The following is a 27,571-nucleotide window of genomic DNA, read 5'->3' on the forward strand; positions in this document are numbered from 1 at the left end:
CTTCAAGGGTAAGTCTTGAGGAGGAGCAAGAGCCTTTCTCCTTCTACGAGAGGTCACCAGCTTCCAGCCTTCTTCAACAGCGTTATGATGCACCTTTACACACGGTGCTGAGCCCTCTGACAACTCTGCTGCAGTGGGGGGTCAGGACTCCTGGAGCTGAACAGTCTCCGAGAACACCCTGTCAATCTCCCGCTCATCCTCTCGGATGCTACACAGCCTACTAACCTCCTCCCGTAACTCCTTTATCTGGTGACGCAACTGGTCAACCACAGCACACCTCACACAGGAGAGCTGTCTGTCAGCCCAGGCCTCACGGAGAGGCCCCAGGCACTCCCTGCAGCCTGACACCTGCAGAGCTGCATCTGCTGTCTGAGGGTCTGTCTGGGTTGAGGCCTCAGACACAGCCAATGCAGCACCTCCTGCAGCCATTGGGGAACGTGCTCTGCGGCGTGTCATGACCATGCCCCGGGGAAGGACACACCACTGTGCAAAATGTGCAAAATGGAGAGATGCCTTCTTTGCCTTCTGGTGCCCTTCTGCGCGAACTGCTGCGCAAACTGCTGCGTCTGTTCGCTGCCTCTGTTGGCTGCGCTCTGTACATGCTGTACAGAGCATGCTGTAGGTAAACCTGCTTGAGAGCAGGGGGGTTGGACTAGATGATCTCCAGAGGTCCCTTCCAACCTCAACCATTCTGTGATTCTGGAGCTTTCCCGAAGCCTACACAGCTGCATCCAAAGAATGCTTACGGTTGAAATCAAAGAAAACAAGATATAATCTCAGACTCGAGCTAACTCAAGCCTGACATCCCAGGACTTGCAAACTGTGGGCCACTAGGGGTGCGGAATTCTTTTAGTTCTCTTTATATTCTTAATGTTATGCTTTCTAGCTTCCAGAATCTGTATTTCCATTGTTTTTACTGTCATTTAGATAGTGTTCAGATTCCCTGGTTATAGACTAAAATTGAATAGATTGCTTCTTGAGGTATGCGTCGGGCCACTAGACATTAACAAATGTTGTTAGCATCTTTGAATCAAATAATAAAATATTCACATTTATTACTTTAATTAAAAAATCAAATTGACTGCTGCCTACCCAAAAATTTGTGCCACAGCAATGAGTTGTTTTCCACACATATTCATCTGCTGTTACAGTATAAAATCTACCTCGTATATCCAGCCAATGATTAGTCTTCAAAGTACTTTTCCCTTAATTTTTCTTATCTGCTGTCGCTGACCACAAAAAGGATATGGAGAGATTTAACATTCATGATAAAATTTGTAATTGCCATTCTAATAACTGAAAAACAAGGTTTGTCTTTTATGTCCTAGAGATGTGGCTGACTTGCACAATTTTAGCTAATACTTCAGCAATTCAAAGTTGTATAAACAGTACAGAGAGAGCAATCTAAATGAGGGTGCTGAATAAGCAGAATTTGAGCTGTATTTGTAGCTTGATATTATATCATCCCACTGTAAAAATAAGTGTGAAAATAAAGTTGTATCTAGTTCTGGGCTCAGAATCTGAACCATACCAGCGTTAGACTTATTTTGCCTCTGGCGTATCTCTGAATCTCTGTGATTGTTCGTTCTCACTATAATCTCCTAATTCTCCAGCATCACCAAGCTTTTCACAATATTTATGTTTTTAAAGTATCATGATATTATCAAGTACTGTGGAATTTTTCATTTCTTAGATGAGATTATGGAGGCTTCAGAGGGCTACAGGTAGGAGCCAGGGACTGTCAAATCACTCTTCTGAAACAATCTGATAATTCCTGGCCGGCCAGTACCAGGACCTGAGGGAGCACCTTTCTCCATGGCCTGAGATGTGGACCTAGCCAGAAGGTCTTTGCTGTTTGGTATTCTGTTCCTTTTTTTAAATACCCTAACTCCCAATGGAAGTTTTTGATTTCCATTCACCATGAGGCTCATGCTTTCCTTTAGTATGCTTTCTTCATCTTTTTAAGAATTAAACACAATTTAAATCATTTTTGGTGTGCTTTTTGTTCCTGTAGGAGGCTGTATTTTGGTACCTTAGGTTTCAACAGTAACATCTTGAACCAGGCCCTATGCCTTGCTCAGGCAGGATCAGAAGTTGTTGCGTTTCCAAGAGATTTTCCAAACACCATTGCTACAAAGGTTATTTATGGTATCTAAAATTTTATTCTCTGCATTATGCCTTGATGTGACATTTGCCCAGCCTTTATGTGAGTTAGTCTTCCATTATGATTATGTTTTGTGTCCTCACTGACTTGGTCAGCATGTCACCACCAAGGTTGAGAAGTCCATGGCAAGCGCTAATGCTATACTTCTGCTTTGGCGTAGAATTTCAAAACACAGAGAAGCTTTCTAATAGAAGATGCAATTTACACTGATTCTAATTTCTCTTTAATGGAGCATCACTCCTCCATTGAACTGGCTGGCCCTCTCATCCGATACGTTTTTCCTTTCTAATTATACTGATTCTTTTCACAGTTTTTCTGGTACACTTATTATGTCAATATCTGTGGTTCAATTTCTTATTTTTATTGTCCTTGCTTATGCATATATTTGAATTAAGATAGATGGATCAATCAAGTAATAATGCAAGACTTGCTTTTAAATCAATCATTATTTCATCATATAAGGGGAAAATAGCATGTTATGTGAGAGGGCAGAAAGTGGAAATTATATTGCTTTTTCAGTTTGAAACTGGAAGAATGAAATCCTCTTTGGCTTCTAGTCTTAAATGTGCAATTTTGTTTCTCATGTTTTGATACATATTATATTAACATAAAACTTTTGTCTCCCATTAAAATATACAGTAGGTCTAGGTTAAAAAGACTGTTTAATTTCCTAAAATAGAACGAATACGTCCTTCATTTAAAACAGCTTTTAGTGTCAGCCCTCTTATCTACCGTTCAGGATATTATCGTTAGCTTACAAATGTGGTAGTTATAGCATTTCATATTTCTTTAATACATCATTGACCTTTAAAAAGTAGAGGTTTTGTACTGCACTTGATTTTGTATGACAGTGGCAAAACTAAGAAAGAACACAAAATAGCCAAGGTACTGCACTTTTAAATACGCTATTGTATCAGATTGGACCTATAACCTTTGGGTTTGTGTACTGTTATTTCTGGAATCAGTGGAAAAGTTTCACAAAGCTTAGGGCAGCTATGGCACTGATACACTTCCAAATGGTAAAATGGTATAGGTTAGGGAGGAGGCTTTTAAATTGCAGGCTTTTAAATCTTGTTGTTTTCAAAATATGTAACATTACAGGCACAAATTTCATTAATACAGGTAGCATGCTGTTAAGGAAATACAAAAGTAGATTTTCAACTTAGCATTGCCTTCAAACCATCTGTTATCAGGTACTATCAAATGCTATTAATACAAAGTCCTGTCAGAGTTCAGAAATTTGACTGTGACCAGATCTAATTTTGACATTTTTTGGAGGTACGGTTTTACAGCAGAGCAGTGTAGGTTTCTTCTCCCCTCATAGACCTCACATTCTGCTCCCCTGCTTCAGCACCGAGATTCTGAGGAAGCTGGTGCAGAGTGTGGCAGAGCAGGTCGCCTTCAGCAGCCCACAGACAGTGACACAAGGCCAGGACTCATTCCCCCGACATCAGGGCTGCATGTTCTATCTCATAAAATCAAAAGAAAATCTTTAGCAAGTCAGTTGTTCCTTATGCCATCTCTGAAGCCCAGAGTGAATATGAGGGGCATTTAACACAGTAAATTTTCTTAGTGTGATACAGTTCCAGAAATAATTTGCTCTGAATAGCATTCTGCTAAACCACTGTGAAAATTCATAGAGTAAGAATGTAGTAAGCAGTAGTTGTAAGACTGCTCAATTACTTAACTATATTGAGGTGGTATTGCAGCTCAACATTGTACTTCATTGCAAAACACAAAGGAATATTAGTGCCAGAAATATTTTTGCACCGCTTGCAAAATATACCTTACAATACTCTGCTGTGCAGATATATTTCTGTATTTGTTTCACATCTATCTGCTCTTAAAATCATTGCTGCAAGTTGTCACTACTTTGTGCAGAAGCCCTACATTTGAGGACGAATTTAAAAATGGTCACATGGTCTACAGATCCCTTCAGCAACTCTAACTATACTGGCACTGAATAACCCTACCTAGGTGCTTTTTTTGGAAAAGTTCCTCAGAGCTGGACAGTATTTTTAGTTTCCCATACAAACTGCTAAAAATCTACTTGTGAGGCATCATGTTCACTGCCCTCCTCCTTAGCTTTCACTACTCTGAAGATAAAATAATGCAGAAAATGCAGCTTTCACAAGAAAAAAGATAACTTTGCCTAACTGGTATATTTTTATCCTTATGTCTCATATTACTATTTATATTTGCTTCTAGAAAGAACTTGCTAAAGACCCATATATTTTTTTTACATTGAAGTATCATTAGGAAACAAGTTTTGAGCCCAGTTTTGAGCTAGAAATTCAAACATACAGATCAGATAGATCAGATCAGATCATGGTCAGTCTAATCTAATAACCTTCTGACAGAAAGTGGATGATTCAGAAGAAGTTGCCAGAAACTTCCTAGGAGACAAATAGAGGGTAATCTGTCAGCCGTCTCCGAATTCCTTCGTAGCTAGAGATAATTTTAAGCCCTAAAGCACGAGGTTTCATCTTTCTTGGAAAATATATTAGCACTAACTATTACAGACCTGGAGCTTTGCTAATGAATAGCAAAAAGTCGACAAATATAAGAAGTGAAGTAGTGCAGGCATTACCTGTTATTGTGAAGCTTTGTATCGCTGAGCAATTATGTACTTCTTAACCAGGTTAAAGAATTATGGGGGTATAAAAATGGTGTAACAGGGTGAATATATAATACCTTTATGGCCCCTTTGATCCTTCAGAAACTCTTATATTCTGACATAAATGCTATAAAACTGATTAGTCTAACTAGTGGTTTGAAATGAGAAAACAGCTCTGGTATGCCTCCTGCTTGTTTGCTGTTTGGATGAGGAAAATGATGATTTAGCCTGTTAGAGTTTCGGGAAGAGTTAATGATGTAGTGCATATTTGTGAGCATGACTGGATCACTAGTGCTACCACTAAAGATTATTACAATTTCATGAAAAGTGAATTTTTAACCTCACAGAAAACATTTTGAACTAACCTTTATGTTAGCTGATATCACTACATCACATAATCCCTTTAATCTAAAGCAAAAGACGAAGAAGAAGTAGGTGTACTTCTGTGAATTCATCTGTTATTCCATTTCTTTTCTTTCCAGACAACTATTACGGCACCCCAAAGCCTCCAGCAGAACCAGCTCCATTATTGTTAAATGTAACAGATCAGATCCTTCCAGGTGCCACGCCTGGGGCTGAAGGCAAGCGTAAAAGGAATAAGTCTGTGAGCAATATGGAGAAGACAGGTATTGAACCACCAGAGGAAGAAGAGGAAGAAAGACCTGTAGTCAATGGAAATGACGTAACAGTAACACCAGGTCTGTGCTTCCTTCTTACTTTGCACTGTGTTTCTGTTATTCACAGAGTCCTCAGTTACCTCCTTTTGCAGTGAGAATATTAATGTTCAGGTAAGAATGCTCTTGCAGACTCAAAGGCAGGAATCCTGAATAATAGGATTCCTGTCAAACATAAAACAAACCACTTACTTAACCTCCATTTTAGGAAGTCATCTCACTTACCTCAGCTACAGTAAAGGTACCCGTCTCTAAGCTAGTCACCCTGAACCTTCTTTATAGCCAGAAGAGAAAAATGTCTACTTTCTGAACACGGTTCATGTGATCTTTTTTAGATTTCTAGGTTAGGAAATCAATCACAAGTGTCCATTTCTCTTCATAGGCTGTAGAGGGAGTCCAAAGAAGTAGCTGAGATGGAGGTATCTATAATTTTGTCAAATGGATCCCATCTCTGCGTTTCAGGTTTCCTTGCTCTAAAATGGTGATACTTCTGGCTCACAAGAGAATTCACGAGATTATAAAGTGAACTTTTATAAAATGCTATGAAATCTTAGAGATATTATGCTTGACAGCAAAGCTACCGATGAATTCATGGCAGTGCCAGTGAAACTTTGTTGCCAATACTGTTACCTGAGGATCAGGAAGCTCTGGGAAACCTGCGTAAGTTTCTAGGGGAGGTAGATAGGACCATTTTCAGCAATGTTCCAGATCGTGCATAAAGCTAATGAAGACCTCGGTTGCCTAATCCTAAAAGGTAGCTGTTGTTTTACCCCTTGGATCGTAGTTCTTCAGAAAAAGAGGAACTCAAGATATTGACTCCATCCTTTTCCCAAGCAGGTAGTCAGTTTCACCTCAACATTTCAGCAATAATCACCATTTTACAGTATTTAAACTTTTTTTTATTCTGAAATACCATTTTTTATGCTGAAATACCATTTAAGAAATGATTTTTTTTATTCACGTAGGAAATTAAAGATTTCAGGCATTTATATCTCTCTGAGAAATAACTCTGAGCTCTCTTTGGTGAACTTAGAAATTCAGAAACAAATGATTGAAGTAGAAGTCTTGTAGTGACAGTCACATAGATAAGAAGATAAAATGGTATATTACACGTTCTCTAAATGAATAGGTTAATGTAAAACAGTAAATGCATTCCCTAATCTTCTAAATGCTGTGAGAAGGATATTCATACTCCTGATGTTATATGTACTTTTTTTTCTCAATTAGAAAGTATATCAAATTGAATGTCTTTCCTTCATGGATATATCTATCTATCTGCTGGATATTTTTCTCTTTCTGTTGCATACAACATGTAAGCATTTGAGGGTAAGTCCCCTGGGCAGACTCCATCCCTGCGTCCACGCGGGCAGCAGAGAGGTGTAAGGGTGGAACACGTTCTCCCCCCTCCACTCCCCAAAGTCCTGCAGGATGACTGTCCGGCCGTTACCGTCACACGCTGTACAAGCTTTCCTCATTCTTTCCGCACAACATTGTATCTGTCAGCAGTACTCAGATGCTTAGTCCTTTTCCTACACAGCTAAGCTAAGCAAAAAAGGATGAAAGCCAGGATGAATCCTTACATAAAGCATCAGCGCTGGCTCTGTTGCCAGGATACTTCCACAGGGAAGGAAGCAAAGGCAGGATCTGGTCTGTGATGTGTGTTGTAGAAATCATTACAGAAATCATTCTCTGCAGTTATTTCAAAATGTGCCACGGACCCCACCATCGCTGAGGTGCAATTTCTAGAGCAATATATTCCAGTTCAAACTGGATCAACAGGAAGTATGTACCTGCTTTTCTCCTTGCTTTGTCCACCTATCACTCACTCCTCCCAGGCAAATTCTATGTGAAAGATGACCAGGCAGCACCCAAGAAGTAGACACTGGCATGTGCTGTGTTAAAAAAGGGAAACAGATGAGTAAGAGAGCTCCCCCCGTGCCCCCCTCCTCGCCCCCCACAAAGTAATTCCTGTAGGTGTGGCCAGCAGAACAAGCAGTGCCTGTGCTGCCTCTCATGGTTTCATAAGCAGCGTTTTGTTGCGCAGTTACACTGATTGAGGACTTTGGGGATTGTAGCAAAGCAGCTCTGTACATACATGCTGTGTTGCCTTTGTTGGGGAACGTAGCTCCCACGGATCCTGTTACTGTCGTCATTTTCTGTGTGAGCTGACAGAGTCGTAGCTGCCTCTAAAATGTATGTGCGTTTGTAGTTTGTGTCTTTGAAAAATCAGGAAAACCGAGGTGTGCTAACGTTTTGGGGGAGGTTCTACCCCTGGTGAAGGGAGCAGTGTAGTATTTATACAGAAACAACCAAAGGCAGGATGTTTGTTATTTCAAGTTCTTTTAGGAAGTATGTACTATTTTAAATGCCTCACTTCTAAAGGGAGTCTTTTATTAAATACAGGACTCTTGGGTCATCTAAAAGATTGATACATTTTTTATAGATGCTCAACAACTTGACATTGTATTACCTGCTAACAGCATCAGAGCACTAGCAAGAACTGCTGTAACACCTAGGACTGCTAGGCTGAAGTAGTAACAAATCTAAGATGAATCCAGAGAAAATTAACCTGTCTTTATCAAATCAGTAAGCAACATTTTTATTGGAGAGATCTTTGCCTTTGGTCTTATTTTTCATTTTAGTTTATGCCATTTCTTAACTGCTGATTGAGGAGATAATCTGCATGCCTGCTGAGCTTTATTAGTAGGAATCTATTTTTCATCCATATTTCCACATACCTTTCTCCCTATGCCATCAGATTTCCCTCTGACAGCTCTATATAGACAGACTAAAGATCTTCAAGAATGATATATAATTGTCTTCCTGTTAATTTGTGCTGCTCAGTGTGTTTCTTCTGTCTAATTTATATCACTTATCCTCAGCCCAGAACCCATCACGAAGTTTTCTTATTTCTTTAGGATGAGGTCTTTGGTCATTTTAGTCAGTCTTTCCTCCTGGATGAAGTTCTCTCAGCATACATTACCTGGGAGATGGGATTTATCTCATCCAGCCTTAGGAATTTATATATCTAAATGCTTTACTTCTTGTTTGAAGTAAAATACTTCATGGAATTTTTCTCTTGAAAAATAAGAAGTACCTCCAAAGAGTGAATGAGCATAGCTATTTGAGACACCCATTTTAGGGCATCCGCAACCTAGAATGCCTAACTGAGCTTACAACTACACAGAAACCTAGCTGGCTAAATTTAAATGAAGAATCCTATTATTGACGAAGCAGCGTACAAGAGACTCAATCTATAGAATTACTATTAAGATGGCCAAGTGACGATCAGGAGACTGGAGTTAAGTGTTGGGTATTTTTTTAATGCAATTGCCCACACTACCACTCGTGGCTCTTCTGGGTTGGGTCTCTGCCATTCACTGGTTTGGATAAGAAATCCTGCACCTGAGAAAGCTTTCCTGATGCACACTGTATTGAAATTAACAATTTCTGCAAAACTGATGGTTTGTCAGAAGAGGTAAAAAGATTGTTGGTCAAACTGCAACCAGCTTGTAAGATATTCACTGCTGTTGGAGTCTGCAAAGAATTAAGCCAGTCTCCTTCACAGCCAGAGTCGTGGTTTGACACGATTGGCCATGTCACCTTTGCTTCACACTACTGCCTAATTATATATTTTTTTTTCCAAACTCCAAAAGAACCGTTCTGAAGTTGAAAGACTGCTCGTGTATGTGTACTGTTCTGACATTACTTGAACAATGATAAGTTGTGCCCAGAGAATGAAATTTCTGGCAGGCTCAAATTAATTGAGGGATAAGATATGACACAGAGTGAGTTTCAAAAGGATCATTGCACGCCTTAGGTTGATAATGAAGCAAAAGGCTAAAGTCTCAATGCCGTCAATCACCGCGTGAGGTGCAGTAGTCCCAGAGAACTGTTTAGCCTTATTCTCTTATTATTATACAGCAAAACCAGCCAGAGGCAAGAAAATAAAGGACATCATAGTACGCAAGAGCCATGAGATTTTAAAAAATACATAAGCTGCTATCCATTGATATTTCTACTGTAGGCGTGTGTCTAAATTCACCTTACCTCAGATAAGGCACAGCCTATGACCTACAAAATAATCTGTGCTCCCCCAATCTCCTTGTATCCCATTTTCCTTTCCCTGCATCAGCTCCTGGTTCTTACTGTGTTAGATTTCAGTGGGAACAGCACCTCTATGCAAAGCACTAAAGCCCAAATGTGGCTATAGCTCTGCAGGAAAGGGAAGTATTGCCTTACTCAGGGGCAACATGAGTTTTCCTCCAGCGGGAGTCAGCAACTCTTAGGCTGAAGAGAGATGTTTTCATAAGAAAATAGATCCCTGAAGCTCAGCAGACAACAGCTGAACATTTCTTGTATCCAGCAGTCATTCTGAAGGGATGGACTATTTCCTGTGGGGCACAAAGTGAAAACGCAGGAAGTTCCGTTTGAACATAAGGAAAAACTTTTTTACTGTGAGGGTGACAGAGCACTGGAGCAGGTTGCCCAGAGAGGTTGTGGAGTCTCCTTCGCTGGAGATATTCAAAAGCCATTTGGATAGGGTCCTGGGTAACCTTCTGCAGGTGATCCTGCTTGAGCTGGGGCGGGGGGTTGGATTAAATGCTCTCAAAAGGTGCCTTCCAACCTCAACCATTCTGTGATTCTGTGCAGGACTTGACAAATTACTCATTTATATACAATCAAGAGCTGCAATATTTTTTCCTTCACAGCTGCTAAAACCACTTCATAAATGAATATTTAATAATATTTCCTTTAATTTGTTCTCTGCTGTTATTGCTTAGGTCATCTGGGTTGATTCTTTTGAAAGAAAAGAATAAATTTTTAAGCTTTACTGCATGAATCATCTGCACCATTAACGGAACAAAGTGGCATGATCCTTTTACATGTTTAGATGGCAAATTTCAAGTGTTAGACTATAAATAATAGAAGCAGTTTAAAATGCAAGCAACATGTTGGTTGAAGGCTCAAATTCTGGGACTATCAAAACATAACTACTAGCTATTAAAAAAAAGTCACCTTATTTTCTGAGAGCTGTACAGAGAATATGTCATCTCATGCAATAGTTTAACTGCTGATATTGGAGTACTACAGAGATCAACTTACAGTATTTAACAGCAGCAGTATTTTTAATATGCGCATTATCTTTTCTCCAAAGTTAATTGTATTTCAGATACGCAGTAACTTGCTGGTGCTTTGCTGCTGCCTCTTCTGTCACTTGATAGGACACTCACTATTGAGATACTACAGTAAATTGTTTTTGAAAACTTGACTGTGTAATCTGTTTTGTAGTGAGGCAGTACCGGTAGTAAGCTGTTTCATTTGATGTAAAGGCAATTGATTAGCTTTTTAGCGACAAATATATTTCTAGTCACGTATTATGGTACAGTTTTAGTATCTGTTTATATCAGATGTTATTTGAAGGCAAATATTTATGCTCTTGAAATGTGCTACAGTATTTCAAACTTTATTTGTATATTTAAGACACTACTAATTTTTGACTGTAACTCCTGCTCTTTATCAAATCAAGTACTATGTATGAATATATATTAACACAATGAAAATCAGGAAGGTGAATATCTGCCTTAGTTGGAATAAGTGAATGATAGATTCATACAATAAAATGTATGATATAAAATGGCAACATAGTGCTGCACTCCAAATAACTAATGACTGGAATGTCTATTGTGCAAAATTAAATGTTATTAAATGGCATTAGGCAATTCTACCTTAATTGCTTGGTTTTTAGTCATCAGAATGGCTTCTCTATTATTACCAAAACAAGCTATTAAAAATAATGATCCAGGAATTAATAAGTCATGAAATTGGCTTTGAAACAGTTATATTTTTAAGAGGTTAAATACATGTCGGATTCCTACTTTCCCTCTATGTTTTGATAGCAATTTCTATCTGAGACAAGCTCAGGATATTTCTTCTAATCCTCAAGGCTCGTGTTGTCACATTTTCTCGGCCATAATGATGGCTGGAATTTGTTAATATATTTATTGAAAGTCAAGAGCTTGACCTCATCTGACCTGTTGAAAATAAGATCTTGAGAAAGCTATTGCATTTTACAGATCTCATGTTAAAACCCTAAGACATAGCAATATTGCCAAGCCTGTGTACCATCAAACCAGTAGTTGATCATTAGCCATTGTGCACGATGCACCTATGCTACAAATTTAGTTGTTCTATTGCAGACACATGTACCTTGTAGCCTCACATCTTGACCTCAGTTTAGACTTTACAGCATCATTCCTGCAGTAAAAATGTGCTCAGGACTGTGGATAGGCTCAGGAATATAGCTGACAGATCTGTCAATGATACTTGAGGCAGATGAGAACTCCTTTTTGCTTTGCAGAAATAGCAAAAAAAAAAAAAAAAAAGAACTTGGTGAACTTGGTGAGAGCATCTTCCTGTTCTCAGGGGACATGGAGACCACCTATCCACTCTGCTTTGCAGAAACCTTTTACATATTTGAAAATGTTTCCTCTGTCCATCAGTCTTTTCCTCTCAAGACTAAAAAGACCAGTTCTTCAGTCTTTCCATATTTCTGCTCATTTTTGTTGCTGTCCTCTGGACTGTTTCCAGTTTCCCTTGAAATTAAGTCCTTGAAACTGGGCACAGTACTTCTGCTGAAACCTTACTGTAGGTGAAGGTGGAAGAACCTCTATTGCATAGGATTACTCTTTCTACCTATTCTGGTGTTTGCTTTTTTTTTTGCATTAATATTATATTTGACTGAGAGTAATGCTTAGATATTCCTCACTCATCTCCATTGCATTTTCCATAGAATTTCTGCCTAGGGAGTTTTCTCCCATCTTGCATTTATGCAACTGACTGTGGTGTTTTGGATCAGACGTATGCCATGTACTTTGGAAAGCCAAGAAGAAGGGAATTTGGCAGTGTTAGGTAAGGAGGAGGTGACTTCAGCTCCCTGAGATCCTCCTGCTCTGTTGTGGGATTCAACTGAGCAAAACTTGCACTTGAATATTTTGTTAATTTGATTCTTCCCACAGCCAGAGAGATTCACATTTCCCAACAGCATACAATACTAGTAATCACCCATAGCTTGACTATGACTTCCACTGAAACAGCACATGAGCTGCATATGGCTGCAGAGCCATAGAGTATCACCCTGGTCTAGACCTGGTCTAGTTTTTTTTTTTTTCACACTGTTCTAAAAGGCTGTATGTGTCACTATCTAAAGTCCTTTTAACATCAAGATATGTCTACCATTTTTTCCCAAGTAACAACACCTGTTACCCTGTCATGAAAAGAAGTAAGATTTACTTCTTGATAAATCTTGACAATTATTTATCACCTTTGAAGAGCTTATGTGTAGGTGGTTTGATTGCTGGTCCCACCATCCTTCTAGGAGTTAAAAATAGATTGAAGGTTCTAGTGAAGTTGCAATTCCTTACCCCTCTTTTACAAAAATACATTATGGTCTCATTGAGCAAATTATTTCAAAGGAAATTTTGGTGCTCAGAATTTAAGAATATTAAAACCTAAATCCTAGATACTTTGTTTAAACCAGGATGGTGTCTGTCCTTTCTAATCTTCTTTTCTGTAAGAAGTCTCAAAGGTGTAGCCACTACTAACCGTGATTCAGCTTCATTGGTTCCCTCAGTACTCCAGATTTCATTTCATCAGGCTCTGCCAATTAAAAATGGCTACTTTCTCTAAATTGTATCTGACCTCTTCTCTGCCCACTTTAATCTGAGTTCTTTACTCCTATTGCTGACGTTAATTATGTTAGTCATTTAATCATAGGCAATCTTTTTCCAGTAGTGACTGAAGCAAAAAGAGCACTAAATTCCTTGTTTTTTATGCGTCATGTATTATTAGCTTCCCTTCCTTCCCACATTGTGAAATCTGCTTTTGGTCTTACTGTTATTATCAATGTACTTCCAGAAAGTTTTCTTGTTACTCCTAATGTCCCTGGCAGTATCCCATTTTGTAGACTGGCTGTTCTTACATGCACGTGTTATTCTTCGGTGTTCATCCTTAGTATTTTAATCTAGTTTTCACCTTTTGTACAATTCTGTATCAAACAGAGACCACTGAAAAGTCATAGCTTGATCAAAATGATCTCTGATTATACTTACCATCTATCTTTTTCATTAGGACAATTTGTGCTTATGTTCTTTGTATTGTTTATTTCATCTTTACTGGTTCTGTGAACTCCTTTTTCCTTGCCCTCGCTTGCCATAACATCAAACTTACTAATTCTCTGACTTTTTTGAAATCTGCTTTTTTGAAGTCCGTTGCTGTTAATTTTTTGCTGTTCTTCTTTCTTGTTTTTCTAAGAATCACAAAATAGATCATTTCACTCAAGTTGTCTTCCACCTCCTACATGTTCCACACAAGTATCTGCATAGTTTTGTGCTCTGGATGCATTCCTTAGTTCTTTAAAAAATGATCATCTTCTTGAACTTTATTGTTTACTGATAATAGGTAGGCTACATTGTAGGCTTCTTTTAAAAATATATTTTCTCCTTTCCTTTTCTTTTTTATGATTATCCACAGACTTTCACTGTGTCTGTCCATATAAGAGCAAGTCCATCCAGAGCAAGTGTACATACATTCTTGATGATACAAAACCATATATACTTCCTTTATTCCTTACATATCTTTATGAACAAGCTATAGTATTTCCCATCTAGTCTCTGCTATGCCACTTAAGTATCATTCTGATTAAGTACTACAAGTTCCAGTTCCCATTTTGTCCTTAATTCTCCTCAGACATCTGATACTCATTGTCCATATCCTCGCTGATTTATATCTGTTAATGAACTTATGTCATTGGCTTTCATATATATATATATCTTAAAGTGATGCTCACTAGGTCTGAGATTCACCTCCCCCTATTTTAACCGTCTAGAAGTTGAGCATCTAGCCAAAGCAGGACTGAATTTATTTTGACTGACTTCACATGCAGGGTCATTTCTGCCGCTTGGCTAGGATCCTATTATAGTGGAGATTTAATCAATATATCCAGGTTGTGAATTTGTTTTCCTTACAGTTTAATTGATGCCCTACATTTGGCCAAATATAGGGGTCTGCCTTCTCAATGAGATCAGTCTTCATCTAAGTGCAGCAGAAAATAAGGATCCAGGGACAGAGGATGAGCACTTCTGTTGTCCACTAAAGCAATGGGTTTCTGTCCCATTTTTCAAGAAATAGTTTCTAGATGAACCATATAATAAAGTACTGCTTACAAACACAGGCCTAGTAGATCAGTCAGCCAAATTTAAAGTGAAGAAATCTCTATTTCTTTGCTAGTTCAAGTTCTCTCAAGCATCCTCTGTTTCGGCTAGTACTAGTCAAGAAAAGATTGTGTCTTTACTGCCATGTTAGCTGCGTGCATGGAAGCCTTCCAATACTTGTTCACACAGGTGAGCATGTAGAATCCAGGAGTGAAGGTAAGCGTTCAACAGTGTGGATAAAAGAGCATTTAGACTCCTAGTATTGCACATCTGCTCCCTGTTTAGCAGAGGTTTTTTTGAGATACATTTGTGGTTTTGTCTTACATTTTTGTTCAGCCGCCATTTTAACAGCTGTTGTTATGTTTTAATACAGTTGTTTTAGCTACGAGTACCTGGATTGGACTGTGGGAACTAGGAGTGGCAGAGATACTGTTGGAAACCAGGGGAAAAAACATGATTTCTGACTTTATGGAAGGTAGAATCAGTAAAGAGTGAAAGATCAAGTACTTTAAAAAGGTGTATTCTTTCCTGAATATGTTCTGGGACATAGTGAGATGTATAGGAGGTACTTAGCACTAGCTGTGGGAAACTAAGCCTCCCACAGATGATACTAGTAATGAAATCACACTGCTTTATATACATTGCTCTTTGTTGCAAGGTTGTCGTATTGATTTCCTTTCCATCTATAGATACAGGAAAAACAATGAGTGTATATGCTTTCTTAATTGAAAAGGGTCTGTTTTCTGTAGTAAAACAGCAGAGTACTCACTTTCTGGGTGTATAGTTTGAAAAGCTGTGAAGCTATGAGACACAAGACAGTAGTGCAACTGGATATCAGGCCACCTTCTGCTCAGTGCTAACTGCTGGTTTGGAAAAACTCCTGGGCAGATTGATCCAGAACTCTTTGACGTGTTTCTTAGCTCTTTATTAGTTGTTTTGGTTTGTTTTTATTGTTTTATTTTCTCTTATTGTGATAGAGATAAAATGCATCATTGGAGGGACCCCATGTGTAAATCAGCAGAATTTTTCTTTTTATTTCAAAACTTGCAGTTCATATAGCATATTGCTGGGAGATTGCACACGGTAAATCCTCCACCATTTACGTAGATATCCAAAAACTGTAATTTTTCTTCTGTTGTAGAATCAAGTGAACATGAAGAGAAGAGTACAGGTGTCTCAGGGGAGGTATCTTCCACCCAACCTTGTCCTGCACCAGGATATACTCAGCCTGAAGAAGCAAAGGAGGATATGGATGTAACAAAACAGACAAAACCTGAAGAGAATGATGATTTGGGCCCGTTGCCTGATAATTGGGAAATGGCTTATACAGAAAAAGGGGAAGTCTACTTTATTGAGTGAGTCTTATTGCTTCTCTTCTTATCTATCAGGCATATCATGTTTAACTGGGCGGGGTATTGGTTTGTATAGTGGAGTGGAGCACTGCAAAAAGTAGTCATCGAGGTCCTGCTCACTACAACTGCAGGAATGTTCTGTCTGTCAAGGCTGCTGAGACCTGGTAGCAGCCCTACATTATTGACTTACATTGAAGCATGCAGTTTTTAAGAGAAGTAACTGGACTGTGTAGCACTTTGATGGCAGCACTTAAAGCTCTTGTGTCTTCTGTCAAAAGAGAGGCTTTCGTGCTGTTCTGATATTCATGGGAGATTTGCATGATCGCTGGATTCTCGTTTCCTTATGTGGACCGGGGTGGGGGGGGAATGAGCTGTTAGCCAATTTAGGAGAAGAAAGATAGGAAACATAAAGCTATTATGTAGTATAGGGAGGCTGTGTGATATTTAGAAATAATATTATAATTATATAATTAATTATGCATAGAACTTTTTCTTCCGGGTAGTCTGTACATTCCTTTTGCTGTTGTTGCTAATTAGCAAACTCATTGAGTTAATGGATATGAAAGTTCCTTCTTCTCTAAATGCAGTCACTAATACACATCACCAGAATAAGAACAGAGGAAATCAGTGCGTTGACATTAGCTCATGTTCCACAACAAAGAGAAAGGAAAACCCAAAATTCAGTACAACACTACTTAGAGAGAAAGCAGTAGCATTTATGTTTGCTTCAAGGAATTGTCTCAAACAATTCTGAATATTAGCCATTATTAGCAGGTAAAAAGAACATTTGGTAGTGTCATTTCTGTTTTAAATTCTTTATTTCATATCGTATTTTATGACAATTGCTTAAAGTGTAAATAAATTTTAAGAAGAATAAAGTTTGTGCTTATATTTTATCATGAACACTGCATGCTTCTGGGATGTGCAAGGCTAAAGAGAGCAGAAACTGTTGGCACTTAAGTGTCTTTGCTGAAAAGGGCAAAAATATGCTTATTCTAGAAAAAGAATAATCATAGCAACTTTGTCCAAGCTAACAGACAAGACTGAGATCACCTCGGGGCTAGCTCAAACCTCTGTTCCCTTCTTAACCTCATTCCCAAATTTAATTTTTCTGCACGTATTGAATGCTCTGACAGAGAACAGACTGAATTAGGTGGCATTTTTATTTTACCTGATGCAACAAAAGCTGTATGATCTGTGAGGTGCATTTTGTTGCGTAGTTTTTTTTTGGCAGTGATACACCAAGCTGTGGTACTGGTAAGTATGACAGCAGGCATTTAATGAAAAATAAATATATATTTTATAGTGAAATACAGAGAATTCGAATAACCCCACTGCCCCAGCAGCTATTTCACTCCTCAGATTTCCTTTGATGTTACAGCTTACTTCCTTCATTGGAAATGCTCTGGTTTACTGTAGTGGTTCTGACAATACTCATCATTCACTTGCACTAAATGAATGTTATATAAAGCAGAGAAATCAGTCAGAGGTGCAGACTGGATAGAAAGACTGTAACAAGGGCTCCTTGCCTTTGGAATTATATTCTGGAATAATATAATTTAAAAAAAGTGCAATTACAGATCTATAAAGATAAAAGATTATTTACTAGATTCCCAACAAAGTAACAACTCTTTGATCGCTTGATTATTCACACTGTACAGTCCTCACAGGGTTAAGCTGGAATGTAATGCTGTTGGGATGCTGTTAAATTGCCTCTTTGTTTACAAGTCACTTTGGTTAATGGCATAAAGAGACTCCATTTGCTTTCGCAAAAAACAGAAAGATAAAAAGACAACAAAAACCTATTTGTCTAACAACATCTCCCCGAACAGTAGTAAAAATTGTACTAGTTTATTAAATAATAGATCAAAACCAAACATTTTTAAAATGAACATCATAACGGATGGAAAAAAATGTCATTCCAGGCAGCTTCTTTTATTACTTTATTTGAGGATCTTGTGAATTGTGCGTTTAAACCCTAAGGACTTCAAGCAGTAAGTACTCTCGAGTTCCGGGTTGTCACAGGTATACCCAAAGGACATAGATTTCATGACAGCATTGTCATACATTCACCTCAACCTAACCTTCAAAATTTGTAGGTGAATTCATTTGTCAAAACTCCCATCAGATGAAGTGTAGCAGATTTACGATGAAAGAAGTGACTTCATAAGAAGAGGGATAACTATAGACATTATTATTTATTTGTTAATCACTACTGGCCCAGTTAGCATTTTCTGAAACACACTGCGGAATTTCCTCTGCCTCAAGGTCTAGCAGGAGAAAAAAATTCAGATACCAGATTCACTGGATGACTCAGAGGAAGGTTGCACTTTAGAGCATGGATAGGTTTTCTTTCTTCCACTTTTTTGACATAGGTGCATGACACTGTGTTTACCTATTTTAACATTCACAGACAGAACAGGAAAAGCATCCCTTCTAATGCATCATGCTTACCATTATTTTTTTTGGATAAGCTATTTACATAGGTTTCTTGGGCTCCTTCCAGCCTCCCTTACATATGGATCCAAATTTTCAAATACAGGCACCCAAATAGGAGTCGATCTCCTACGTTTACTTTGATTTAGAACATATGCTAATGAGAGCATGCAATAATTAAAACACTATATATAAATTGGAATAGCACCAAATAAGACTCGAGTTTTGCTCCTTCTTTCCTGCTTTAAATAGGGCTGATGAGCATGACTCAATTTGGTTTTCTTAAATAAATAATTAAATAAATAACCACCACTGATTTTCAGTGTTTCCCTCTCCCAGGGTTGAGGAAAGACTGACATTTCCCATAGCCTTCAGGCTTCACCTTGACAACTGTTCTCAAATGGTGTCCTAGAGAAATGAGCTTTGTGTTGTCCTAGCAAAGTCAGCAGGCATTCGCTTTGTTGTGTCTTGAGTAATCAGTTTGCTACGTTGGCCCAGTGCGTTGGTGAAGTAAATACAAAAGGACCAAAGAGTCTGTAGGCGCATATGCTATCATGAGCAGTCAGCCTTCAATACTGCGTTCCAACAAGTGAGACAACTCTAAATCAAGCTCTACCATCACACACATCATACGTTACAGACAGTCTTGTAGAAGCTGTTTACATATTGTACTCTTTATGTATAAAATGCAGAACTGGGTTTGCCTCTCTCCAGCTCTCTCTCCACTTATAGGCAGCAGAGCTCTCTGGAAGGGGAATGGGGAGAGTAAGAAGACCATAAACTGAGAAGAACCACAGTTCATGAAGCTGAGCTGCAACTAATACTTAATGAATAGTCTCTTGGACAGTACAAAGTCCATAGAAAAAGCTGTTTAACTCTACACTGCTCAGAAGCACATTTTGTTTATTTGGTTACCCTGCATTAACATTTGTTTTATTAGTGAAGAAAAGTCTAGAATAGACTTAAACCTTTGTAATACCTATATAAGAGATCATCTTTTTTGACTTGTGGTGATTTTTAGGACAGTTTGGCCACATGAGGCTTAGCAAACATCTTGCCAATGTATTTCACAGATAGTCAGTCTCTTCCTAGGTTAACACTGACTTCCTTGGGCTTGTAGTCACCATCTTTTTTTGGACCTGTTGCAATATCCTTCTAGCTCTTAAAGCTGCCTTTTTTTTAAGAGAGCACCATAAAAGACAACAAAACAGCTATAAAATAGGCCTCTGCCAAGGACTCAGCTCCTCACAGTGAAAAATGCCCATTACGTTTTTGAATATAGCTGGTGCTGTTACCTGAAAAGAAGTAGAGCTACAAATTGGAAAAGTAAAATCCTGACCCAGTTTTTTTCTGAGAATATTGCCACTGACTTCAATGGGATCATTATTTCTTCTTGGTAGTTTTTAAGGTAGGAGAGTCTTTTGATTGCAGGAACAAAACGTTTACGCAAACATCTTGCTTATCTCAAGAATTTCAATATATTTAGTTGTTCCGGTTTGCTTCATCAGTTCACCATCAAAAAGTAGGATATACTAGTTAAGCCTGGCTACACCATTAAATTTGATACAGGAAGATACTAAAAATACTAAAGTAGAAGTACATCCTTCTACCTGCACGAGATTATTTCTATATCCTGCAATAGCTAGTCAACCTCTTATGAACTAGCTTGGTGTTTCTGGAAGTGTATTACGTTATCAGTGCATCAGTGTATAATATTGAAATTTGCCTTGTTTTAGTTGTGTAGTTGTTTCTGCTACCACAGAAAATAAGACAAACCTTGCAGGACTTTTTTCACATTCTATTTTAATGTTCACTTCTGATGGGATTCGTCTTCTTTGGGAAACAAATGGTCTTTTGTCAGTATTTGACTTTATTTTCTAGACAATTCTGAATCATCAGGGTCTTGTGAATTTGACCCTAGGTGTCTGTAATTTTTGTGCCACGTTTATATGTTGTATTGAATTAGTTTTGTTCAGGCATGACAACAATCGTATCTCTTGTGCTCTATGGACCTCAGCATGACGTACAGTGGGACAAGCACCTCTGGTTTATTTCTCCTGAAATCAGTTCCTTGCCTCATGGCAAATTAATTTTGAGTGGGAGGACAGTGGAACTGGAAGGAATTTGGAGGCTGCTGAAATTTTTCTTCTCTTATCTTCTAATGTTGTAAAGACATTCTCAGTCTGTGCTAGTGGTAAAAGTTCTGTTGCTCTCAATGACTGTGTTTATCTATACTAACATCCAGGCCAAACTGCCAGCCCCATTCCCATTGTCCTTCCTCAGTTTCTTGCTTCTTGTCTTCTCCCAAAGGTTTCTGCTGCTCTGCTCTGCAGATTTCCTCTTCAAATACCTTTCTTCTGAAGTTTGTAGTGGTATTACAATTTTTCTGCTTGTTTGTATTTAATGAACCAGAAGATTCAGCTCACCTTGCTTGCCATCTAACATTAGGTATCTAGTATAAACCAGCTGCCAAGAGTCCTGTGGTCAATGGAGAGAGATAATTACCTCCAGAGGCTGATTCTTCCTGTCCTAAGATAAGGGCAGAATTCAGTTGCCTAAATGCTCATGCTTCTGCCAGTGAAGATGCCCTAGCATATCCAAGGGTACATCTACAGTAGCATGTAAGTTTAGATCATGAGTCCACTTCTGAAGCAAATCTTCTCGTTGTCTCCCCTCACCATCCTTTGTTTCACATCTCAGAGTACACGAACTGGATTCCTTTCAAATGAAACTAAAAAGAAAGACAGTCCCGAAGAGTGCACTTAATGGACTTTAGCCCCTGATAAGGATTCAGTCCGTGGAACCAGATTTGAGTTAAAATCCTTTTAGGTCTCTTCTGACCTAAATCATGTCCATATCTACATTAGCAGCAGTAGTAGACTGTAGAGTGAAGCAGTTGGTGCTGATGACACAGCATCTACATCCACTTGCTCTTTTCTGATGACATGGACTGCATGTCTGTGCATGAGATGAGCTCTTACAGTACATCTTCTGGTTGAAACTCAAGTAAAGGAAGTCAGCTTACAAGTTGGGAGAATGCTGTGTGATACAAACTAGTGTGTAAATGAAGATAACTGGGAGTTTACTTGAAAAATGCCCTCCTGATCTGAGCCAAAACACTAATGTGGATGTACTAATAGCCCACGATATGCACACGGACCTGGCAGATATGGCACAGAACCTATCAGAACCTATCATTCCCTTCTGGAGTGGCAGCAGGAGGGCATTTGGGAGACCCTACAGCACCTAAAATAGCATGAAGTGCATATTGCTAGACCCTCAGTCCCACCCTAAGACGGTAAGATAAATTATTCTTTATAGGTGCCTCTCACTCGAATACAGGAATCCTACACAATTAGCTGCATAATTTTTACATGGCTGGAGTCACATGAGATGAAGCCCATTCTTTGTGAAGTAAGGCTGTTTTCCAAAACTGATGGTATCTAAAATCCAATTTAGGCAGAATTTAACTGCCTGAGTCAAACGGAGTGACTTAAACAGCAGAAATTGCCCAAGTCTGGGAGACTGTAGACAGTTATATTTTCCTCAAAAAAATCTTATATATGCATCTTCCGCTCCTGTGACTGCCTAGAGGCACCACTGCTGTATTTGGGTTGAGTACGTAAGTTATTATCTACTGCTCAGGGCCATCTGGGATTCACAGGCTAGGCATCCTCAAACCTGTGTCCCTTAAGGACAGCGTATTCCAGGAACACCTAACATGGACCGACAGCGTGAACTTCAACACAAACTAGCACTCATAGGTACTTTCATTTAATCATAGCCAGAGGAGATGTCACTTCTGTATTTGTCCCTGTATGTGTGCAAGAAGTTCAGGTTGCAGCCAGCAAAGGATGAATTGCAAAATCATTGCAAAATTGCAAAATAGCCATTTTGATGCTTTACTTTCCTTTCACCGTCTGCCTACACATAAATCACTTGAAATCATTATTGCACTATCTGTGAACATCTACAAATCTACGGCATATGAAAAGGAGGGAGAAGTAAGCATTTTAAAAGTCAGGTGGCCTATGGTGCACCTTATTTTTCATGTCTCATGCACTATCCTTTGCTCAAGCTGTTATATTGAAGGCCATGTTGCATGTAATACATTCACGATACAAACCCAAACAAACCTGTACGTGCTGTCCCCAAATACCCTGAAGCAGCACACTGGTAAGTACCCATTTTGTAATGTCTTTCACGATAACAAGCAAATTAACATACCTTGCAAGAGTTACAATTTAGAATAGGTTTGCAGTGCTTTCAGAAGACCTTAAGGCTATTACTGTGGGTAACTACTTTCCATATTCCCTTCAAAAATTTTTCTGGAGACTGTCTGAGGCCTTTGTTAGTATAAGAAACCTTACTTGTTAAAGTGCTTTAAACTGACAGATTGCTAACACAAATCCGTCAAATAAAATCTTAAGGAAAATAATGCATTGTCTAACAAGTAATTATAAAAGCAAAGTAATACATTGTTAAATAAGAAAGGCCACATTCCTAGCATTTTTGGTTCTTAAAGGTGTTGATGAGTATCTAGTCAGATTTTCAGAAAGGCTCTGGTAGCTAGCTGCAATGGTGCTAATGGGGAATTGGGACATAAACAGTCTCTGCAAGGTCTCAAATGCAAAGCTACAAAGAGAAGCTGGAGAAGAATGATCAATTGAATCAGACTCTCTAGGAAGTATTCTGAACTTTCTTTCACTCTGTTTAAACCAGATGAAAAATTTGTTCATGTATGTTTAGAATTGTGTATAATTAATACTGGAGAACACTGATTATAGTATGCTGTTTCTGCTGGGTGCAAATACTTGGTAAAGGTGATTTAAGTTAACTCTGCAATAATTATTTTAGTGATTTTTGGCTGCAATGTCAAGCTTACCTGCTTTATCAGGCAGCTTTTATTTTGTGTTTTAGAAATTACTTTGCAAATTTACAATATACCTAAGGCCTATAAGGTGTTTCTATTTTGTGTATCAGGTAATAAATTAGAATGGATTTCAAAAATGTTACGCTACTCCAGTGCTCCACCTGCGTGCAGCAAAACCAAAGGGACCCTTCCTTGACTGCTTACAAGGTTTCTAAACTAGGAACTTGCTTTCTAAGATGGAATTTTAAGATGGAATTTAAGGCTTGCGTGGTTGGTTTGTCAACATCTGCCTTTTAGCTCAGTCTTCCTAGCTAGCAGTCAAGATCATAGCAATTGTATAAGGATGGACTGTCTAAACCTGCCCTTTAATGATGAGGTATGGTTACTGCTGAGTAATGAAACGGTAGCCAGCAGAAAATGCTAGTGGAACTACAGCTGTATTTCTCACAGAACGCTGTTATTGCATCACTTCACTCTCATTCAGTCAGTGGCAGCCGCTCTGACTGCCTGTTTGTGCATTTATTCCACAACTGCCTCTGCAGTTCATTCATAACTAATCTGTAAATCCCAAACCCCTTTTCCTTTTGGTGTGTCGATGAGACCCCCCCAAATAGCCACGCGTGATTAAACATAGTGGTAATGCAGGCAGGTAATGCACTGTACATTTTATAGGGCTTTTAATGAGTAAAAAGTATTAAATGTGCAGAGCTTATGCAGCAGATATGCATTAATGTTACTTCTGCCATTTGTATTAATTTGGCCGTTTCCATATTCCTTCTGTCTTTCTTCCCATTGCTAAACTTACATATCAAGTCTTCTTTGGAATTAGATTAAAAACTGTTTAGAGCTAAATGCTGTTTCCCTTTAGCTTCTACAGATTCTAGTCTGCTGCAGAACTGGAAAGTGAGTAGGCAGAGCACTGGGACTCAGGAGAACTGATGTCTTTTCTGAGATGTACCCTCAGCTTGCCCTGGGACATTCAGCAAGCCAGCACCACCGCACTTTTGTTTTTCCTCTCATTTTCAACCTGTCCTATCTGCATGGGGAATAAGCTGCCTCTTCTTTTTGTGTTTCTACAGCAGCTAGCCCCAGTTCTAGTCGTTGAAATGCAGGTAACAGGATGTTATCCAGAATGGTACTGAATAGCATTACCAGAGCGTAGTCTATAGGAAGAGCATCATCTCTCCAAAACCTACAACTTGAAAGCTGCCACAAGGGAGGTTGCAAGAGTACCCTGCCAAATAAACCTCAGAATAGGAGTTATTTCCCTCTTTTTCCCAATGTTAATCAATCACGTCTGTCCTCATTGTGGGAGTGTTTGTATGTTTTATACCTGGTTGCTAAGACAATGCAAAGAATAAGTACTATATAGTAATAAAGGAGACACTCACAGTAATATAGAAAAGTTAGAAGAAAGGTGGGGTTTCTTCTGTTTTTTTTTTTTTTTTTAAATAGGGTCAGTCTTCTCACCCTGGCTGAAGCACTTGTCTAGAAGAATTTAAAGTCCCATTGCAAGAGATACCATAGCTGTTTTAGACACACGATAAAGTGAAGAGGCAGGGCAAGGGAGCAGGCATGGAGAAGGATAAGGAGGATGTGGATGGTTTTCAAAAGGTATTTTATTCCTTCAGTTTTCTCCTATATATAAAAGCTTTTGCAGGCGAGTCTTGCTTTTACGAAGTAGCTGAATAGGTTTAAGAGGTGGTAGCTAGCTAGAGGAATAAAAGAAGAGGAAATCAGGTGCTGCTAGAGTGAACCTACATGAGAGACTGTCTTCACTCTGACGTTTTGCTGCACACTGGAGGATCATTCTCCTGTTGGAAAAGTTTTTGACTTTTTTCTTTGTTTATGTTTTTTTTTTAGAGTGGCCACAGTTCACAAAATTAGAAGGCATCAGTCCTACTGCCTTTATGAAAGCCACATTTATGCTGAAGGGAAGCGTAACTGTTTGCTTGTTGTTTCTTTTGATTTGAACAAAAGCCTTGAAGGATGTAATCCAACTAATACACATGTTTAAACAGTCCTACTGAACTGGGCTGATTTACAGCTGGTCACCTGCCTTTACAGATGCCTGAAAACTCATTTCAGGCCTATTATAGAAATGTTACTATAGTTTTCAGAACTTGTGAATTGGTCTGTTCTGCTGTTGTATGATCTTGTGAGAAGACCAGCCCACTAGACTGCAATAGAGCTGCCTTCTACTGCTGGCTCTCGCTTTTGTCTGATGACTGTGGACAGGCACTTGATGACTCTGTGTCTCAGTTTTCCCATCTTTAAAACAGGGATGATGATTCTTATTTCCTTTGAAATCCACTGTATATCGGAGCAAGCATTATTAGTAGTAGTAGTAGATAGTATTCTTTTAAAGCCACAGGAAACGGTCTGTGGATCTGACTTATTCCTTGCAACTAGTGGATGTCCCTAAATTTGGAATTGGTAGCTAGGAGAGAGTAGCAATTGTACAAGGTATATCCATATTACAGTTAGAGATTTAACTGCAGCTTGCACAGATATGTGCAAGCTGGCTTTCAGTTGTGACACTGCTAAGCGGGTACCCATGGCAGTGTGGAGCTTAGCGCGTGCTGCAGGCTGCACCCAAGTAGCTCAGTATATGCTCGAATGATTGGCCCACGCTGAGCTCCATACTGCTGCAGTGACATTGTTGCCAATATCTCAGTTAGTTAATTTAAAGCTAGCTCAAGTATGTCTGCACAAGCTGCAGTTAAGCTGTGACTGCAGTATAAAAATACACCCTACAGGAGACCACAGGCAGCAGAATCTTCAGAGAAAGCATCTTAGTTACATTTGCAATCAAGCAGAGGCTTAAGGCATCGTTTCAAATTTACCTTACCTTTAGCTTATCGTTCTTCATGCTCTGCAAATATAACCACCCTCTTAAAGTAGGTGAAGGCTTAATTTATCCTCTCTGCCTGTCAAGAATGGTGTTTTAGAGTAGAGTATGCTTAAAATGGGAATTTAAATGCCTACATTTTCATTTTGGTTGCCCCTTTATTGATACCTAACTCATATCTCTGCCTTTTTTCCATCCAAAGTGTGCATGAAAGATCTAAGGTTGTGACAGTAACGCTGGGAAGTAGTTAATATCGCTCACATTTTAGAGACGGAGAAATCAAGGCAGAGAGGAAGTTAGCTACCAAGGACTAAACAGGGAATCAAGGCGAGAGAAGGACCTGGCTTTGCGCGTTTCTTCATCCCCAGTGGAACCAGTGGTGTTTTTGTACCAGCTGCGCTGAGCCTGTTTGTCACTAGCTATCCAATTACCAGTTGCATTCTGCTCCATTTTTTTACGAGGTCCCCTTTTTGCATACACCTTATACTATTGTTTATAACAGAGGTCTTAAGCACACTTTAAAATGACACAGAAAATTAATAATAATCTAAATAATTCAGTACTATATAAATTGTATGGAGTGAGTGTTCTCTTAGGATGTAGCAGATAAATAAAACATGGGTTAGAATGCACTGTGAATGATGGTATTGTAAGAAAGGCATCTCAAAAATAGAGGAGTAAGGATTACATCCTTTTCTATTTTAGTCTTCCTTTTCTAAAATGTTTAAAAAAAAAAAGGCTCCAAATTCAAATGCATATGAGAAAGGTAAATATTGAAAAAGTATATTTTTAAGTCTCATTAGCTTTCCTAAGTACCAATTCAATCAGCAAAATATTCTCCTAGAAAACAGTTTGCACCAGTTCAAGGCTATTTCATGGCTGATTCCTCAAAGATCTATTCTGAGTACAGAAAGAAGCCACATGATTCATTCAGCTTGTGCAATATCTATTTTATCTTGATAGAAGAATTAAAAATGGCATAGACAAAGGTTTGTTAAACAAAGTATCATTAATCACTCTGTCCGGAAATGTAAACTTGCAGGAAGGAGCGTGCTGTAATTTGCATCACTTTTTTATGCCTAGCCAGTGCTGCTGGTAAGAAATAACAAACCTGTATTTATGAAAAGGGCAGGTTTAAGATGAAAATAATTCTGTCTGAAAACTGTGAGAATGGTACAGAATCCTGTCGCTGCACTCCTTCAACGGGAGAACACTGTATTTGTAATAAATTCCTTTTGCTCTGGATGAGTTCTGCATTTTCAATGAGGTTAACTTGGCAACATTCTAGTTGATTTTAATAAAAATAGCTGCTTTGAGGACAGGGAGCTGAGGTTGCCAAATTTACAGCTGCCTTGCACAATTACTCTTACACCTCCTTCAGGGCTACTTAGA

At 38.7% G+C, this 27,571-nt stretch overlaps 1 protein-coding gene across 11 annotated transcripts in view; it reads left to right on the plus strand.

Annotated features, from left to right (window-relative positions):
• MAGI2 (membrane associated guanylate kinase, WW and PDZ domain containing 2) overlaps positions 1 to 27,571 on the plus strand; it is a 757,526-nt gene that overhangs the window by 495,549 nt on the left and 234,406 nt on the right. For all 11 annotated transcript variants that reach the window (XM_068924402.1, XM_068924568.1, XM_068924499.1 and 8 more), the window contains 2 exons: positions 5,264 to 5,479; positions 15,809 to 16,022. In XM_068924402.1, coding sequence (XP_068780503.1) covers positions 5,264 to 5,479; positions 15,809 to 16,022 — 430 coding nt within the window. The remainder of the gene's footprint in view (positions 1 to 5,263; positions 5,480 to 15,808; positions 16,023 to 27,571) is intronic.

The sequence above is a fragment of the Struthio camelus genome, chromosome 1 (genome assembly GCF_040807025.1).
Source record: "Struthio camelus isolate bStrCam1 chromosome 1, bStrCam1.hap1, whole genome shotgun sequence".
NCBI lineage: Eukaryota > Metazoa > Chordata > Aves > Struthioniformes > Struthionidae > Struthio > Struthio camelus.